The sequence below is a fragment of the Penaeus chinensis genome, chromosome 33, assembly GCF_019202785.1.
Source record: "Penaeus chinensis breed Huanghai No. 1 chromosome 33, ASM1920278v2, whole genome shotgun sequence".
In the NCBI taxonomy this organism is placed as follows: Eukaryota; Metazoa; Arthropoda; class Malacostraca; order Decapoda; family Penaeidae; genus Penaeus; species Penaeus chinensis.
In genome coordinates this window covers 11,294,877-11,312,376 of record NC_061851.1, presented here as the reverse complement: position 1 = coordinate 11,312,376, position 17,500 = coordinate 11,294,877, and the positions used below count along the sequence as shown (strand labels likewise).

The following is a 17,500-nucleotide window of genomic DNA, read 5'->3' as shown; positions in this document are numbered from 1 at the left end:
GAGAGAGGGAGAGAGGAGAGTAGAGAGAGAGAGGGGGGGAGAGAGGAGGGGAGAGAGAGAGGGGGGGGGGAGAGGAGAGTAGAGAGAGAGAGGGGGGGGAGAGAGGAGAGTAGAGAGAGAGAGGAGAGTAGAGAGAGAGAGGAGAGTAGAGAGAGAGAGAGAGGAGAGTAGAGAGAGAGAGAGAGGAGAGTAGAGAGAGAGAGAGAGGAGAGTAGAGAGAGAGAGGAAAATAGAGAGAGAGAGGAGAATAGAGAGAGAGAGGAGAGTAGAGAGAGAGAGGAGAGTAGAGAGAGAGAGGAGAGTAGAGAGAGAGAGGAGAGTAGAGAGAGAGAGGAGAGTAGAGAGAGAGAGGAGAGTAGAGAGAGAGAGGAGAGTAGAGAGAGAGAGAGAGAGAGAGAGAGAGAGAGAGAGAGAGAGAGAGAGAGAGAGAGAGAGAGAGAGAGAGAGAGAGAGAGAGAGAGAGAGAGAGTAGAGAGAGTAGAGCAGAGGGAGAGAGAGAGTAGAGAGAGTAGAGCAGAGGGAGAGAGGAGATTAGAGTAGAGAGAGAGAGGGAGAGAGGAGAGTAGAGAGAGAGAGGGAGAAAGGAGAGTAGATTAGAGAGAGAGGGAGAGGGAGAGACAGAGAGAGAGGAGGCAGGATGCATGGAGAGGAGGAAAACGAGAGAAGAGAAAAACAGACTATAATTGCTGGGTATAAAATAAATACCGATGATATACAGACACACAAAACAGGTGATACGTCAGTAGTTACTAGTCGGTGTGTCCGTGTGTCTGTGTGTTTCCCAAGAGATAAGCGCGTGCGCGCTCACCTCACGGGAATGAGAGAGTTTGTGTGTGTTGTTTGTGGTGCGCGGGGGAAGGAGGGGGGTAGCGATAGGGTAGTGGGAGGGAGGTCGAAATCTCACATGGTCAGGGCAGAAGGAGGAGGAGGAGGGGAAGGAATGGGAGGGGAGAAGAGTACAGGTAACGCGGTACACACGGGGGGGGGGGGGGGTGAGTAGGAGAGTGAGGGGGGGGGGGGAGAAAGGAGAGGTTAGGCTCAGGGTTCGAGTGTAGTGAGGTGAGGTGACGTACACAACCCCCCCCCCCCCACCACCTCCCCCAACACACACATGATGTGCCAGTCTCAGTTTTCCTTCTCGCTCGTCACCCCACCTCCTCCTCCCCCCCCTGTCTCCCTGCCTCACCTCCCTCACCTTCCCTGCCTCGCTCTCTCCCCCCCCCCCCCCCCTCGACGCGCGTGAGGCCAGCCGCTGCTCGGGTCGTGCTTGAATCATTCGCGCTCGTGTCTTCGGGGGTGGCGGGATGCCCTCGCCTGTCGTGTCGGTGCTTGCAGTCGCTGTTCTCGTCATCACCACGGCCACTGAAGCTTGGACAGGCAGGAGGTGCGAGGTCTGTCGGACGCGCCGCCGCTTGCACATTAGGTAGGCCGGTCTTGGGGGTCGTGGTCGATTTTTTTTTTTTTTTTTTTTTTTTTTTTTTTTTTTTTTTTTTTTGGCAGTGGTTATGGTTGTTTGTTATGGGGATGATGGTGGTGATTGCCGTTATTTTTATTGTTAATGTTATTGGTATGAATAATATTGCTGTTTCTGGTATTATTTTCGTTGTTGTAATTACCATTGTTATTGATATTGTTATTATTATTACTATTGCCATCATTATTACTGTTACTTGTTATTGTTATTATTATTATTATTTATATTTTTATTTTTATTTTTATTTTTATTTTTATTTTTATTTCTACTACTATTACTAATACTAATACTAATACCACCACTATTACTAGCATCTGTTGTTGTTATCATTGTTAGTATTATTACTGTTACCATTACCATCTTTATTACCATTACTTACACTATCACTATTGTTATTAATATTAATATTATTTTAATTGAATTTGTGATTATTATTATTATTATTATTATTATTATTATTATTATTATTATTGCTATTTTATTATTATTATTATTGTCATTATTATTGTTGTCATTATTATTATTATCATTATCATTTTCATCATTTTTATTATTATTATTATTATTATTATTATTATTTCTGCTACTATTACTATTAAGTCACCATCATTGATGCTTCTTCCCTCTTGTGTACCCCGGTGTTTTTTTCTACGACTGTGAAAACGCGGAGCAAGAAAATGTAGAAATGAATCATGATCAGCTGTGTCGTTAGCTGTCCGTATTCTCAGTGCTGCGGAGTTAACAGGTGTCGAGGGAGACACGCTATTTGTGTGTCCTATTCTGTCTCGGTGCTAAGGAAAAAGGTCGGTGAGCGTGTGCGAAGAGATGATGTGTGTTTGTTATGTGCAGTGTTATTGTGCGAATTATTCTCGCTGTTTGATATTTGATGCTATTTGATTGGAATTGGTCGGGTAGTGATAGAAATAGAAGTGTTTCTGTGTGTGTATTTTGAGTGTGAATTGCTGTGTGTATTTGTGGACGAACGAGGTGGAAAAGCAGCGTGGGTGCTTTGTGCGTGATCTGAACATTGTGAGAGAAAACAACACGGGAAACGTTTATATTCGTCATGCAAATCATTACGTGTGATGTATCGAGCGAGCCGTAATTCGTCTGCTTCGTTTAAAAAAAAAAAAAAAAAGGAAAAGGTAGAACAAAAAGGAGAAACGAATGAAAAGAAGACCGATATCTCGTTTAAGGACAGTGCCTCGAAACAAGCTCATTGCAGAGCCGCAGATCTGTTGCACCTGGAAGGCCTCCGACTTGCAATACCAGGCCGCGGCGTGTGACGTAAAGGGGACAGAGCTAAGGCTGTCCTCGTGAGCGAAGCGAGGACCTAACCGGGATAACGAGGGGAAAGGGAGAGATAGGGTAAGGGGAAAAGGGTGTAAGAGGAGAGGGAGAGGGGAGGGAGGGGAGTAGGAAGAGGATGGAGGGAATAAGAGTGTGAGAGGAGGGAGAGAGGAAGGGGAGGGAAGATATAAAGAGAGGAGAGAGGAGAGGAAAGGGATTGAGTGTAGAGGAATGGGAGAGAGGGGAAGGATGGGATAGGAGAGGGAGAAATGGTATAGAAATGTGGAGAAAATGGGAAGAAGGGAGAGAGGAGGGTAAGGTAAGGAGAGGGAGAGGGGATACGGGAATTAGAGAGAAGGTAGGGGAATCGTGAGAGAAAGGATAAAGGGAAAGAGGAGAGATGGGGAAGAGATGAGGGAAGGAACGAAAGGGTAGGGAAGAGAGGGGGGGGGGGGGGGCGGAGAGTTGTCCACACGAGGCTGGAGTTTGTGTGTGTATGTGTGGGTGGGAAGCGGGTAAAGGGGTAGGGGTGTGGGAGAGGGGGCGACAGGTGTATGCAGGTGAGTGCGAGGGTGGAACTAGGGGTCGCGGTGATGGCTGACTGATAGGAGAGAGAGTGTGTAAAGGAAAGACAGGTGCGAGAGAAGTAGGAATAGGGAGGAAGGATGAGAGAAAGAAACGAAGAAGGTGTTGAGATAGACAAACAGACTGGTGGAAACAGAGAGAGAGAGAGAGAGAGAGAGAGAGAGAGAGAGAGAGAGAGAGAGAGAGAGAGAGAGAGAGAGAGAGAGAGAGAGAGAGAGAGAGAGAGAGAGAGAATATCACAGGCATAGACCAAAAGACAAGCATGCATGTGTGTGTGTGTGGGAGAGAAAGAGAAAGAGAAAGAGAGAGAGAGAGAGAGAGAGAGAGAGAGAGAGAGAGAGAGAGAGAGAGAGAGAGAGAGAGAGAGAGAGAGAGAGAGAGAGAGAGAGAGAGAGAGAGAGAGAGAGAGAATAGCGCTCAACACCGAACCATCCCAGTATCGGGCGGGAAGCGAAAAGCATAATCTGCCTGCGCTGGAAGTGTGTCACGTGGGGTCCCTGATTAGGAGCGACTCGGCAAACAAGATTTCACTCGGAGACCCGGTGCTGCATCTTGGAGGAGGAGGGGGGGAGGGGGGGGAGACTGAAAAGAAAAGGGTAAGATGGAGAGGGAGAGGGGAGAAGAGAGAGAGAGAGAGAGAGAGAGAGAGAGAGAGAGAGAGAGAGAGAGAGAGAGAGAGAGAGAGAGAGAGAGAGAGAGAGAGAGAGAGAGAGAGAGTTGAGGAGATGGGAGGGGGGATGGAAGAATGAGAAGAGTGAGAAGATGGACAGTGAGGAAAGCAGAAAAAGAGAGAGAGAATGAAAGAAATAAAGTGAGAGGGAAGGAGAAGAGAGAAGAGAGAAAAGTGAAAACCCTCTGATAGAGGAATGCGTAGAATAGGAGGGGGGTAGGAGGGGGGGTGGGGAGAGGGAGTGCAAGTTCTCAAAATGGCGATGGACGATTGCGAGAAAGGGCGTAAAAAATTGGCGTTATCTAGCGTAATTAAGTGTGTCAATTGCCTCATTCTCTTCTGTTGTCGATAAGGATATTTCCCCTGTCACCAAATAGAGGATTTCTTTTAGCAACGTGCGTGTTTTTTTTTTTTTTTTTTTTTTTTCCTTCTTCTTCTTCCTCTTCTTTTCTTGTTATTAAGTTTCTCTTGTTGGAAGGCTTTTTTCCGTCGCTTACAAGTGTCCATAACAACCGTATAATCTTCTAGTTGTTTTGAGAGGGATAATTGTCAGCGAGGAGTATATGTGTAGTTCACAGATGTATTTTCGACCATCGTATTTCTGTAGGAAATGTCTTTTTCTCGAACATCGGTATTCGAGTTGTTAACTAAGGTATTTCGTAGGTTTTGTTGGTAATAAAAGCTCTCTATGATCAGTCGTAATGGTATTACCTTTATTGTGGGGATACACCTGTTGCTAAGTACGATGTAGTGGTCCTATGAGGAGGGTGAGTGAGTGAGTGAGTGAGTGAGTGAGTGAGTGAGTGAGTGAGGGAGTGCGACAGACAGACAGACAGATGGATGGACAGAGACATCGAACTTGACAAATCGCCACGGGAAAGCAAGCCGTAAGTGTAACCAGAAACATTCACACAGCGACGTGAAAGATATAGGGACCTTCCCCTCCCCTTCCCCCCTTCCCCTCCCCTTCCCCCAGCACCCCCATACACCCCTACACACACCCCCACCCCCCATCCCTAATCCCCAGCCCCCTAGCGTTGGCGCCCGGCCGTCCCGTCCCCTTAGGGCCAGTACCAAGCCTCCGTAACTGGTTTGAACAGGATTCTCATGGGTTGTTGGGGTGGGGGTGGGTAGGGTAGGGGGGGAGTAGGGGGAAGGGGGGCACGGTACGGGGGGCCGTCGGTCCCTCGACTCCCCTCTCCTGCCTCCCGCTTCCCCCCTCTCTCCCCGGTTCGTGATTTTTTCTTATTCGTATTTTTGCCCGTTCGTTCGTGTGTTATTTTTCCCACTCTTTATCTATTCGTTATCGTCATTATTTTCACTTCGTCCTCGTTGTTTTCCTCCTCCTCCACCTCCTCTTTTATTCATTCTCTGCCGCTTCCTCCTCCTTTCCTCCACTTCCTCCTCCTCCTTTTTTCCCTTGTTACATTCTTTGTATTACTAATTCCTCGTCCCCCCTCCCTTTTCCTGCTCCTCCTCTTCCTTCTCCATTGATCCTCCTCCTCCTCCTCTTCCTTCTCCTCCATTCCTCCTCTTCCTCCCTCCTCCTCCATCCCCTCCCTTTCCCCCTCCTCCCTATTCTTCCTCTCCCTTTTTCCCCCCCTTTCCTTTCCTCCTCCTTCCTTTTCCCCCTCCCCCCCCTCCTACTCCATGCCTCCTCCTTTTCCCCTTTTCCTAAAATTTCTTTCCTCCTCCTCCTTTTCCTTCCCCTTTCCCCTCCTTCCTTCCTCCTCCCTTCCCCCTCCCCTTTTCCCCCTTGGTTCTCTTTCTTTTTCTTTCTCTTTTCCCTTTGTTTTCCTCCCTCCCCCTTTTCCCCCCCTTTTTTTTTTTATCTCAAATTTTTTTTTTTTTTCCCTTCCCTTTTCGAAAGTTGGTCAAGGGGAATCCCCATTTGATTTCCCCTCCCTCCCCCATTATTTTTGATTACATCTTTATTTACTAACTTGCATTTGAAACTCAACAGGGAAAAGTGTCGAACGGCGTAGAAGTCTTAGAGAAAGGGAATGGCCCCGGGTACAAAATTTTCTCTTTTCTGTTGTCCCCTCTATTATTTTTTATTTATTTATTTATATTCCTCCTCTCTCATACTCTCCCTTTCCTCTCCCTCTCTCCCTCCTCCTAATTAAAACTGTGGAAATATTTCAATTGATTTCCATTTTATTTGTTTCCCCCCCAATTTTATAGTAAGTAATCGGTTACATGTGAAGGTAGGCTTGGTATTCCAAAGGAAATGGAGAGGAAATACTAACACAGCTGTAATACAGTAGCTTCTTACACAACAATAGGGGAAATTTTCGGTAAGTTTTTTTTTTTTCGATAGCCCAAAACCAAGGAAATAATGTAAAACCACAAGACCTTTTTTGGTTCTTTCCCATCAACTAGATAAAATGGGTTTGTGTGTGTGTGTGGGTGTGGTGTGTGGTGTGTGTGTGTGGGTGTTTGGTGTTACTGGAATTTTGGGGAAAAAGTAAAAAGGGTTTGCCCTGGATGAATTTGTTTTTCCTCATGGCGGCAGGGCCATTTCCTGTTAATTTTTACTTTCATTCCAGTTGTTTTCTCTCTCTCTCTCTCTCTCTCTCTCTCTCTCTCTCTCTCTCTCTCTCTCTCTCTCTCTCTCTCTCTCTCTCTCTCTCTCTCTCTCTCTCTCTCCTCCCTTCTTCCCCCTCCCTTACCCCTCTCTCTCTCTCTCTCTCCTCCTCTTCCTCCTCCTCCTACTCCTCCTCCTTCCTCTCTCTCCTCCCTCCCTCCATCCCTCCCTCCCTCCCTCCCTTTCCTCCTTCCTTTCCCCCTCTCCCTCCCCCTCCCTCTCCCTTCCTCTCTCAGTCCCTCCGTCCCTCTCTCTCCTTCCCTCTAACACCCTCCCTCCCTCCCTCCCTCCCTCCCTCCCTCCCTCCCTCCCTGTCTCCCAAAAGCAGTAGATTTCCCGGACCCCGAGAATGGCCCGGAAATGCCCCGCGATGGCGGCCTGGTGTAAAGGTGCCCGAATTAGGATATCGGCTTGCCTGGGGCCGGACGTCGTGGTACAGGGGAAGGGCCTTTGTTTGTAGTTATTTAACCCCTTTTCTTATTTCAACTCTTTCCTTCCTTCCTTCTTTTCATTTGTTTTCCTTTTCCTTTATTCTGCTTTATTTGTAATTGTCTTCAATATCTTGCCTTTCTTCCCCTGCTCCCATCCGTCGCTTTTCGTTTCTTGCGTTACTTTTTTTCTTCTTTAATTCCTTCCTTCTCATTTTCTTTTCCTTTCTTCCATCATCTCCTCCTTCCTTGTTTATTTTTCCTTCTTTTCCCCAGGCCGTAGAAATTCCAAAATGTGGGTGATTCCATTTTTTTCGCTTGTTTGCTTGTTTTTGTGGGATAGAAAACGCTCTTTAAAATGAAAAATATTTTATTGCGACGTAAGTATTTCTATGTAATCTTCACTATGTCTACTTATTTCTCGGTTTTATGTATTTCCTCCTTCTCTTATTTATCCTCTTCTCCTCCTTTACTATCTGTCTCTTGTGCCTGTGTTCTTCCTTCTCATTATCTGAACAAGGTTGAATATACAGCCGTTTGTCCTATATTCTAGAATCATTTCGAAGTCTCGCTTTTTCACTAACATTATCTGTGTCTTTATCTTATCCCATTCAACTTGCTTCTCGCTGCCGTGGTACGCCCCCCCCCCCCCTTCTCACCCTCACCTCCATTCTCTCTCCAAGTGCCCTTTCCTCACCCCACCCTACCCCTACCCTACCCTACCCTACCCTACCCTACCCTACCCCACCCCACCCCACCCTACCCTACCCTACCCTACCCCTACCCTACCCTACCCTACCCTACCCTCCCTACCCTACCCTACCCTACCCCTCCCTACCCTACCCCACCCTACCCTACCCTACCCTACCCTACCCCACCCTACCCTACCCTACCCTACCCTACCCTCCCTACCCTACCCTACCCTACCCTACCCCTCCCTACCCTACCCTACCCTACCCTACCCTACCCCCACCCTACCCTACCCTACCCTACCCTACCCTACCCTACCCTACCCTACCCTTTCCCCAGCCCAATAAATGTGCTCAGGTATGTCGCGCACCTGATGATAGGGATAGCGTAAATTCAGGGAAAGGATTACGTGGCATTCTCTGCCTTATCAGCTGGGTGGGTATCGGGTGAGTTGTTATCTCAAATGGCCTTGCGAGGTTGCTAGGGTTGGGGTAGGGGTAGGGGTGGTTGTGAGGGGGAGGGAAGGAGGGAGGGGGGTAAAGGTTGATGGGAGACTCCCTTTTTCTGTTGCTGTTTGTCTTTTTGTTTGATTTTTTTTCATCGGTGGGATTGCTGTAATTTTAGGTCTGGTAGTGTTTTCCCCCCTTTTTGATTGTCTTTTTTTTTCTCTATATATTTCAATTTATAATTTTCCTCCACCTCAAACTCACTGACTCACTCACTCACGTATTTGCTCTCCGTCACTTACCCTTCCCTCTCCTTCCCCTTCCTTCCCTCCCTACCCCACCCCTTCCCACCCTCTTTCCCCGGCCCCCTTCTATCTTCCCATACTTCACAATATCTAGTGCATTACGCAAGTTAAAAGAACAACAACATGAACAACGATTACGTGCCCGAGTTTTTTTGTACAGCCTTGCGGTTGGCTCCCCTCCGTTAACAACACGTAAAAGTGCGTCGTTACGAAAAGAATGTAGTTCGTTGTAGTTCGTCGCGAAAACAACGGAGTTCGGTGTAGTTTGTCACGAAAACAGAGTAGATTGTCACGAAAACAGAGTAGATTGTCACGAAAACAAAGTAGTTTGGTAAAGTTCGTCACGAAAATAATGGCGTTCGGTGTAGTTACTGAACGCACGCGCCGCCATGTGTGTGTATATATATACAGCACATAAAGATTGCGGCGCCATGCAAAAATATGCGACGCCAATGCAAATTCGCAAAAAGGAAAAAAGTAAAAGAAAACGGGTTTGGTTGTCTTGCGGCACTCCCGATGCGCGGAAAAACGAGTTCGCGGTACTGTTGTTGCAAGGTTGCTTGTGTTGTGTTGCAGTAAGATGTGGCAGGGTTGTAAGTTATATTTGAGGGGTGTGACGTAACCGCGGGTATTAGTGTAGTATTCGGGGTTTGTTTTGCTGGTCGTTTTGGAAGAGAGAGAGAGAGAGAGAGAGAGAGAGAGAGAGAGAGAGAGAGAGAGAGAGAGAGAGAGAGAGAGAGAGAGAGAAGAGAAATAGAGAAAGAGAGGGAGAAGAGGAGGGAAAGAGATAAGGAGAGGGAGAAAAGGAGGGAAAGAGATAAAAAGAGGGAGGCAAGCAAGGAGAGAGATAAAGGTAGGGAAAGGGAAGATATGAGTCCAAGAACAAACAAACAGAGAAGAGAATAAGTCGGGAGTGAGAAGGTAGAGAATCAGTGAAATTTAAAAACAAAAAGGAGAAATTTTACACTATTTCCGTCCCCGCATGGTTTCGTTAGGCTGCTATGTGGTATGTGGTTCGCGAGAGACGGCCACATGGCGAGGGCAGCGAGAAGTGGCGCCCGGTACTTCGCTTCGACCCCCCCCCCCCCCCAAGTTCTCCCGCTTAAGATTAGTGTGTTCATTTGAGTTGATTGTTAGTATTGTAGTAATGGTATTATTTTTTTTTTAAGAACGGGTGTAAGATAGGGTGAGACTGGCCACAATTCTCTCTCTCTCTCTCTCTCTCTCTCTCTCTCTCTCTCTCTCTCTCTCTCTCTCTCTCTCTCTCTCTCTCTCTCTCTCTTACTCTTTTTTTTTCAACGAGGTGTTAGCCAAGGTCCAGACGTTTCACCTTCAGATTCGCTCGTGGGTGTGTCTGTTGATTACATAATGAACAATGGTGGGACAATGAGAGTTTGAATAAACCTTTGTTTTGATATAGTTTGGTGTCAGATTGTTATTATTACTGATAGTGATGATGATGATGATGATGATGATTTGCAGTGGTAATGGTGACGATAATGATTATTTATGATAAATGATAAGTACTATAGGCCTATTTTCCTGTTTATCTGTTCCTTTTCTCCACGTCGACGTAGGTCAAGAAAGTACATTTTGTATAAATCTTGACCAGAACCTTTCGAAACGTTTTGTGGCAATCTCCAAATTATTCTTGGTGGTTTTTCTTGTACAAAATATAATCTTAGGTGATTGCCAGAATGACTTCGATTATTGCGTAATTATTGCAGGTATAGGCTTTGCCATTATTTGCATCTTTGCTCTTTCCCCTTGTTTCCTTGGCCTGACCCTTCCACTGACCTTACCGACTATCTCTCTCTCTCTCTCTCTCTCTCTCTCTCTCTCTCTCTCTCTCTCTCTCTCTCTCTCTCTCTCTCTCTCTCTCTCTCTCTCTCTCTCTCTCGCTCTCGCTCTCTCACTTTTAGTTACTTTGGACTTCCATACCGAATTTTGTTTGTCTTTGTTAGTTGCAGAGCTCTTCACTAGCTTTTTTTTTGGCTCTTACTCGGAGCTGTCACCGTGATCGTTGCAACATTTAGTCGCATTGTCTCCCAGACTCATCGGCCTACGCTGCCGATCTGTACCACTCGCTACCAATTTGTACCACTTGTTACAGACTGTACCATTCGCAACCGGTCGATATCCCTTGTTACCAGTGTATACCTTTCGTTACCAGCCTGTACTAATCACTTGCAATCGATACCATTTCCTACCAAGCTGTACCACTCACTTTTAATCGATACCACTTGCTAACAACCTGTGCCACTCCTTTGGACGGAGCTTTTGCAACAAAAAGAGGGCGGGCCATGTGTTCGGTTGCAAGGGAAAGGGCGTGGTTGCACGTGCAGCCGGAGAATTCTATGCATCGAAGAGGGAAGAAGGAGCAGAGGAGAAAGAGAGAGAGACAGAAGAAAGGAAAGGAAGAATATAGATGCATTAGATATAAAATTTCATTGTTTATATTTATTGTTATTGTTGGTATTATTTTGTATTATTGCTATTATTATCGTCATTATCATTATCATCATCATCATCGTCATCCTTAGTTTTGATACCAAAGGGCCTTAACACTCATATTTTCTACAGCCTGCAACTAAGCGCTGGGACCGGTGCCATTTCTCAAGATCACTAGCTATAAGTAGCTACATCTAATTAACTTGTGTATGTTGCAAGTTGCATAGGTAGTTCCTCCTCACGTACGCCACTCGCCAGCGACTCTCCAACCAGGCCGTACCTCCGCCACAACACCTTCGTCGCCGCCTGTGTGTGTCCGGCGGCGTTCTCCGTTCTCTGTTCTCTCGCTAAGAACGTTCCTCTTAATCCTGTCGAAGTAGTTGTCAGTCCCCCGCATAATCTGTTCTTTGCTTTCGCTCTGGTATTAATTGGAACTAAGTTATCCGACGCCCTATCCTTCTCCATCCCTTTCCCCCCCCTTCCCCCTTCCCCATACCCCCTTCCCCATTCCCCGCCCCCCACCAATCGCCATAGCTACTTGCGGGGGCGATAAGATTTTACAAGATTAAGGTGGGTTTATCAGGATTTAGATAAGGAGCTGGATTTAATAGGGGAATTGACAAGGATACTCGAATTTATATATATGAGGAGGAGAAGGGTGGGGGGGGGGGGCAGCAGATTCAAGGGAGGTTGGTGCCCGAGAACAAGCGAGGTGTTTTGGTAGCAAGATGTTTCGAGCCGAGTTGCAGGCACGCCGAAGATAGGTAGTCGTGCAAGTCGTCTGAGAGAAGAGGGGGGGGGGGGGTGAAGGGGAAGGGGGAAAGGGGGGGGGTTCAAGGAGGAGGAGGGGGGAGGAGTGGGGGGTTAATTATGTGGTCAGGTGGTTCGGCTTTGAGGGATGTTGGTCCTTGTTGAATACCGGGCATAGGAGCGATTGTGGAATGCTCTTCACTCGCCAGGTGGAAAAGAGGGAGTGGGGGGGGGGGGGGAGCAGGAGCAGGGAGGAGGGGAAGGATTGGGGTGGCGGTGAAGTAGAGGTTGTGGGTAATGATGATTGGTATGGGGGAGGAGGGGGGGATGGTGGGGATGGATGGGGATGGGATGGAGGGGGGGAGAGGAGGAGCAGGATGGATTGGATAGGGAAGGCTGGCGAAGAACGGCCCCAGGATACCGACAGTTGTTGCTAGGCGGTTGAAAATCAACTGGAGGGTGTAATGCGCGCTGTAGCATGGCGTGTTTTCCCACCCCTTCACCATACACATGATCGACACGCATACACGCACGCTCATGTACACACGCACTCACACACGCACGCATACGCACGCGTACGCTCTCTCTCTCTCTCACACACACACACACACACACACACACACACACACACACACACACACACACACACACACACACACACACACACCATATCCCCAATAAATGTATCACTACATTACAGCAACTTCCCTGCTGATAATCACGAGTCTTGTTGTATAAATTGTGCATATTTTTGCCTTTTTTTTTTCTCTCTCTCTCTCAAAGTTGACCTTGGCGGCCACGGGTACGGAGACATCAGTCGTCGGGGGGGGGGGGGGGGGGTAGTGGCAAGAGGTCTGTTCCCGTCACACACGTCATTGCCATTAGTTGGTTGAGTATTTTTGGATGCTTTGCGATGCCTTGCGATGCCCGTCGGTGTTTTGGGTCTTGGATAGGGAGGGTATTTTTACGCTTGTTCGTGAGGGAGATAGAAGGGGATGGGATGGGGAGGGAGGAGACGGTGAGGAAGAGGGCTAACCATATCACGGAAACTACCACACGTGTTAGGCACAGGCAAACTTCACTCACTCTGCATCATTTCAGAATGGGAGTGTTTATGCAGACGGATTATTAATTAGCAGGAAAACGGAGCCGATATCACGAGACTGGAGATGAAGATACGACAACTTGCAAAAAAAAAGAAAAAACTAAAAAAAAAAAAAAAAAATGATATGCTAGGTTATGCAACTGAGATTGAGGTCAATTTGAATGGAATAAGTGCGAGTGAGACATTAACCTAATGAGGTTTATTTTAATTCCTGAACTGAATTGCATATTTTTTTTTTCCTACAAGTATTTGGTTATTTCTCCTCCAGTGAGCATAAATTCGTCCCTCCGATAATTGCTATTACATTGCACCGTAATAGGAGGGGGGGGGGGGTGACAGTATGTAACCTCGATTTCGATTAGTAGTAAGTAAGTAATAAGACCGAAGATACAGCATCCCCCCCCCCCCACCCCCGCTCCCATGATAAAGATTGCTACATTATTTAATTGATAATTCGTGGTATAGACTTTTCTCTGTAGTGTGTGTGTATATATAACGACAACACACTGTCATTTGCTCATTTTAATTTGTCGTGTCATATAATCTGCTTCTAGAAATCTTCTTATTCAATGTCACGGTCTGAGTTCGAGAATGAAGTAAATATGCTGATTAATGCTTGCGTCGAAGAATAGGAACCGTGTCTGAAGCGGGTAAGCGAACGTGCGTGCGTGAAAGGCGTTCGGATTAAGGCGCCCGACACCGAAGTCTAAATAAAAGAGGTGTGAGAAGCGCACTTTTCAAAACAGCGTAATGCGGTACTGCGTGCGTGGCTCAGTAATGCTCTTTCGGTCCTTGTTCTTGTGCTGTACGTATTCTTATGCCCGTTTTTTTATTATTTTTTATTTTTTATTCTCGTTCTTATTCTTGTTCTTGTTCTTATTCTTGTTCTTATTCTTATTCTTATTCTTGTTCTTGTTCTTGTTCTTGTTCTTGTTCTTGTTCTTGTTCTTGTTCTTATTATTGTTCTTATCTTGAGCCTCATTCGTGTTCTTTGTGGAGGAAGTATAAAGAAAGTAATAAAAAAAAAAATAAGGAGGAAGAAGAAAAGGAACGAGGAAGAATGAGAAGAAAAAGAGGAAGAGGAGGAGGAGAATAAAAGGAAAATGAGGGGGAGAAGGAAGAAGAACGGGGGAAAAGAAAAAGAGAAGAAGGAGGAGGAGGAAGAGGAGGAGGAAGAGGAAGAACAAGAACAAGAACAAGAACAAGAAAAACTGAGAAGAAAAAAAGAAGCAGGAGGAGGAAAAGGAAGATCCGGATTCGTGGGGTTGCATGTGCTGGTGGCGATGATGGGGTTGCATACTCAACGGGCCTGCGATCCCTACACCAAGTACTCGGTTGCACGCTCATCTCCTCCCCTCTCCATCCCTGTCACCCTCTCCCTCCCCCCCCCCCTCTTTTTCTTTCTTATTCTTCCCTTCCTCCCGCTTTCCTTCCTTCTCCACCCCGCCCTCTCTACCTCTCTCTCTCTCTCTCTCTCTGTCTCTCTCTCTCTCTCTCTCTCTCTCTCTCTCTCTCTCTCTCTCTCTCTCTCTCTCTCTCTCTCTCTCTCTCTCCTCCTCCTCCTCCTCCTCCTCATCCTCCTCCTCCTCATCCCCCGCTTTGTTCCTCTTCCTCCTCATCCCCCCCTTTGTTCCTCTTCCTCTTCCACACTCTTTCTCCTACTGCTCTTCCACCCTCCCCCCCCTCCTCCTCCCTCTCTCTTCCTCCTATTCCCATTCCTACCCCACCCCCTACTCCCCCTCCTCCTCTCTTCCTCTTCCTCCTCACCCCCCCCCCCTTTGTTCCTCTTCCTCTTCCACACTCTTTCTCCTACTGCTCTTCCACCCTCCCCCCCCTCCTCCTCCCTCTCTCTTCCTCCTATTCCTCCCCCACCCCCCCCTCCCCCCCTTCCCTATTCCCTCCACACGCGTAATGTTTCAAGGTTAAACCCCCGTCCATATGTTGGCATTCCCTCGTCCCCCAGTGGTTAGCGGAAGGACTGCAAAGAAGTGAAGACCCTATCTGATGTGAATGTACGTTGCAGGCATTGAGTGTCCTCCAATAGAACATATATAGGTCTTGTATTATAGTAGGAGTAGTAGGGAGAATTAGTAGTAGTGGTGGTAATAGTTGTTGTTGTAGTGTTCGTCACAGTAGTGGTAGTAGTGGAATTAGTAGCAGTGGTGGTAGTAGTAGTAGGATGGGTGGTGGCGGAAGTTATTGTGCTGTAGTAGTGTTAATAGTGTTACTATTGCTGAGGGAACTCTACAAAGCCAAAAAGGGTTAGTCTCGTTTTTGTCTCGTGTCCGCTCAACCCGGCAACGCTCGCTGGCACGTGAGGGCGGTACCGCAACGCATGACTTGCTCGGCCGTGTTGCGAAGCGGAGATTGGAGGGAGCGGGGAGTAGAGGGTAGAGGGAGAGGAGGGTTGATGGAAGAGAGGGAGGGGGTAGGGGGAAGAGGGGGATGAGGGAGACGGAGGGAAGTAGAGGTAGTAGGGGAGAGAGGAGGTATAGGAGGAAGAGGTAGAGGGAGAGATGAGAGGAGATAGAGGAAGAGGGGGAGACAGAAGAAGGGGCAGAATGGAGAGGAAGGGATATTCAAGGGGATATGGATGAGGGGAATAGAAGGAGAGAAAAAGAGGAAGAGAGAAGGGGAAAGAGGAAAAGGAGGTGGGTTGAGATGACTTCTGCTGGGATGGGCCTGCCATTACTACCCCGATAGCCAAGGTTATGTATGCGATGAAAGAATGTCCTGTTGCTGACGAGAGATAAAAGTCTTCAACATTTTCGTACCCACAATCCGCTCAGAAAGTTTTATCATTATTATTACTGTTGTTGTTATTAGTAGTAGTACTGCTATATTATTATCATTATTATTATTATTATTATTATTATTATTATTATTATTATTATTATTATTATGCGCATTCCTCTTTTCTTTTGCATCCCATAACAACCGGAGACACGTATTGCTTTTGATTATTCTCTCTCTGGTCATTGATTAAAGTGTTTACAAAGTAAGAAGTCGAGCACCCAAAAGGTCCCGTGACGATGATGGTCAAGGGCAGCGAAGTTGCGGGGTCGATATCGCCCATGAATAAATGACACCCAGGGCGCCGTTTCCACACCACCCCCGGACGCCCGCCGTTTCGAGGGGCGGTTGGTTACCTTTTGGCCGAGTTTTTTTTTTTTTTTTTTTTTTTTTTTTTTTTTTTTTTTTTTTGGGGGGGGGGTTGCAAATGCGTATGGAGTGAATGTGTTTCATTGGGGGGGAGGGGGTTGTGTAGGATGTATGTATATATTGTTTTGAATGAATTACGGTTTGGTTTTGTCCTTTTTTTGGGGGGGGAGGAGGGGGAGAAGTAATAGTTGGTCTTTTAGGTATGGGCTCCCCCCCCCCCCCCCGTTAGAAAACAAAATATATCTAATAAACGAAAATAATAATATAATACAAATGAAATAAAATAAAAAGTGGAAATACTATCAATAAAATCAAGTAAAGGTAGCATGAGAAAAGGGATTTTTTTTGTAGGTGAACGACTGTGCTCGGTGCCAAAGGAGGGGGAAGGGGGGAGGGGGGTCGGTGCCCAAATTACTGCCACGGTGTTACGGGCGTGTGTAATGCGTTAGGGGAAACAAGGGGCGCATTTTTTAGCTCGGTGAGGGTGGCCGTTTCAAAAGAAGAAATAGTCATTTTGTTTTGTTTTTTTTCTTCTTTTTCTTCTCTTCTTCTTCCTCTCCTCCTCCTTCTCCTCATTCTTCTTCTTCTTCTTCTTCTTCTTTTTCCTCTTTTCTCTCTCTTCTTCTTCTTCTTCTTCTTCTTCTTCTTCTTCTTCTTCTTCGTCTTCTTGTTTTCCATCTCCTTTTCTTCGTCTTCATCTCATTCTTTGTCTTTATTATTTCCTCGTCTCCCTATCCGTCCACGTTGTTTTCTATCACCTGCGATTTTGTTCCATGGAAGAGAAAGAGCACTCGTTCGAATCCGTACAAATAAAAAATATAATAAAGCAGACCAGTGCTTCCAGGAAGAGTAACCTTTCGGACAAGTTTGCACTATCGTCTAGTAGTGCCGGCGAGATCCTTAGCGACTGTTGATTATTCATTAAAAGAGATTAATCAATGGCACAAAAAAGAGGGTGACATAATGACCCCATGCCTTAATTAGTGGCCCTCCATTTTCATGAGGCGCGTCGATTTATTGCACGAGATGGTGTGCAGTTGAATCACCAAGACCGTGGCGCCGCCGAGTAGATTTCTTTATTTCTCGTCTGTACTATTTGGGCTCACTTGGCCATCTGTCGCAAGCTCGCGATAAGTTAATCCATTCAGCTGATTAGCGGAGTTACCGGGGGGGGTCGAGTGTAAACGGTGTGGATGAAAATGTGTGGAAGTGAGAGGGGTAGAGGGTGAGAGAGTGAGAGCGAGACTTGATATAAACAGATAGGTAGACAGACAGACAGAAAGAAAGGCAGACAGACAGATAGACACAGACAGACAGACACAGATAGAAAGACAGACAGACATATAGCTAGACAGACAGACTGAGGGGCGAGGAAGAAACAGATGTTTAAACAGACAGACTTTCAGACAGTCGGTCAGCTAGACAGAGTTGATGAAGAAATATGACAAATATTCGCGCGGGCCGTAAGACAGGACCGAGGAAGAAACAGCTTACATAAGCTAGGCTCCCGTCCCTCCTTCCTTTCTAATACACATCTCATTTTCATGTAGTCCGTAG

General features: G+C 46.6%; 1 protein-coding gene across 3 annotated transcripts in view; it reads left to right on the top strand.

Annotated features, from left to right (window-relative positions):
- Nucleotides 1–17,500, top strand: part of LOC125043328 (SUN domain-containing ossification factor-like) — a 107,444-nt gene that overhangs the window by 71,206 nt on the left and 18,738 nt on the right. The window contains exon 1 of one of the 3 annotated variants that reach the window (XM_047639408.1): nucleotides 1,273–1,423. The exons of the other annotated variants lie outside the window; for them this stretch is intronic. Within the exon in view, the coding sequence (XP_047495364.1) occupies nucleotides 1,305–1,423 (119 nt within the window). The 5' untranslated portion in view covers nucleotides 1,273–1,304. Of the gene's footprint in view, nucleotides 1–1,272; nucleotides 1,424–17,500 lie in introns of those variants that run through there. 3 annotated transcript variants of the gene reach the window in all.